Raw genomic sequence first — 1,544 nt, forward strand, 5'->3', positions numbered from 1 at the left:
AATTTTACAAATTATATCGGTACAATTCACTCCCATTTTCTTCTCTTCTGCACCGTTGTCACTTTCAGTCTGTAATTCTTTGCACCTTTCCCAGATATCCCCCCAACACTCTGCTTTCTTTCGTTGTAAGCGACGTTGAGATTTCCTACCGATGGCTTTCAAACAAGATTTTAACGATGGCAAGTGGCCTTTCGGTGGCGAAGGCGGCTCGAATGATGTCCCTACACCAGCCGGGGCTGCGTGTGTCAAGATAAGTAAGATTCTGGCCTCGGCAGATGAGCACGCAGGCGAGTATTCGTTCGGTGGCGTAGCGGATGCTCTCCCAGTCATGCCTGGACTATTCATCAATGGTGTGGGATTCATTCCTCTACCACTTGCCCCCGAACATGCAGAGAAGCTGATCGCTAAATGTGCTAAATCTCCTTTCGGACACAACATGGACACGAAGATGGACGACAGTGTCCGGAAGAGCTGGCAGTTGCAACCTGATCAACTGGAGCTCAGAAATCCGTTGTGGCAAGGAGGAATTGAGAAGTTATCGGAGACGATCGCTGCTCGCTTGGGTTACAAGGGTGTTCCATTGAACTGCGTCCTCTACAAGCTGCTCGTGTATGGAGAAGGAGGTCACTTCCTGAAACATCAAGATACCGAAAAGGAGGACGGAATGATTGCGACATTGGTAGTCCAGCCACCAAGTACCCACGAAGGCGGAGATCTCGTAGTGTATCGAAACGGACAAGTGGAACACCGTCACGATTTCGGCAAAATCGACGGCACTGCAGCTTATTTACCACACTACGCCGTGCACTATTCGGATGCTGAACATGCTCTGGAGGACGTGACGAAGGGGTATCGCCTTGCTTTGGTGTACTCAATTTGCCTTCCATCGTCCTTGCAGAGCTTGAAACGAGACCCCAACGTGACCATGAGCGATGAACTCGCCAACGCGTTCAAAGAAATGGGACCGGACGACGAATCATTCGCGCTGCTACTTTCACACGAGTATACTAAAAAGAGCATTGGGGAGTTGGGATCTGGAGCTCTAAAAGGTATTGACAGTGCACGATTCCGGGTTCTTGAAGAAGCGAATGAGTCTGTTCCAGCTGATAAGAAACTTCGGTTCTTCATTGTAAAAATCGCTATTCAAGTCGACAATCAACTAGATGAGGAAGGCTGGATGCGCTATGGCTACGAGCAAGCGCTGCACTGGTACTTGACTAGCGGAACAGATCTGGGACACTGGAAAGACGAAATTCTGTCCAAGAAACTCAATTTTCTGAATCCTAGTCACGAAACATTTCTTCAATTTTGGAAGGCGTTTGGAAACACAGAAGACGTGTATACGGGTAATGAAGGGCCTATCAAAAGCACAAAATACGCCAGGTTTGCGATCATTGCATGGCCTGCTGTTCGCCATTTGGAGAACGTGGCGAACCTCATGTCTGCGGAGCTGGCTGTTGAAGAGTTAGCTTCACGTAGACCTGTCGATGCTACCGCGCTACATAATCTTCTTGACACAACCACTACCAAGTATGGCTGGGGAG

At 48.8% G+C, this 1,544-nt stretch overlaps 1 protein-coding gene across 1 annotated transcript; it reads left to right on the plus strand.

Annotated features, from left to right (window-relative positions):
• Positions 1–448: 448 nt before the first annotated feature.
• Positions 449–1,280, plus strand: PITG_07780 (uncharacterized protein; the record flags this gene model as incomplete). Its single annotated transcript, XM_002904651.1, has 2 exons — positions 449–1,119; positions 1,200–1,280. The coding sequence occupies 2 exons, from the start codon at positions 449–451 to the stop codon at positions 1,219–1,221; spliced, it is 693 nt and encodes a 230-aa protein (XP_002904697.1).
• Between the last annotated feature and the right edge of the window lie 264 nt (positions 1,281–1,544).

The sequence above is a fragment of the Phytophthora infestans genome, genomic scaffold (genome assembly GCF_000142945.1).
Source record: "Phytophthora infestans T30-4 supercont1.11 genomic scaffold, whole genome shotgun sequence".
Classification (NCBI taxonomy): Eukaryota; Oomycota; class Peronosporomycetes; order Peronosporales; family Peronosporaceae; genus Phytophthora; species Phytophthora infestans.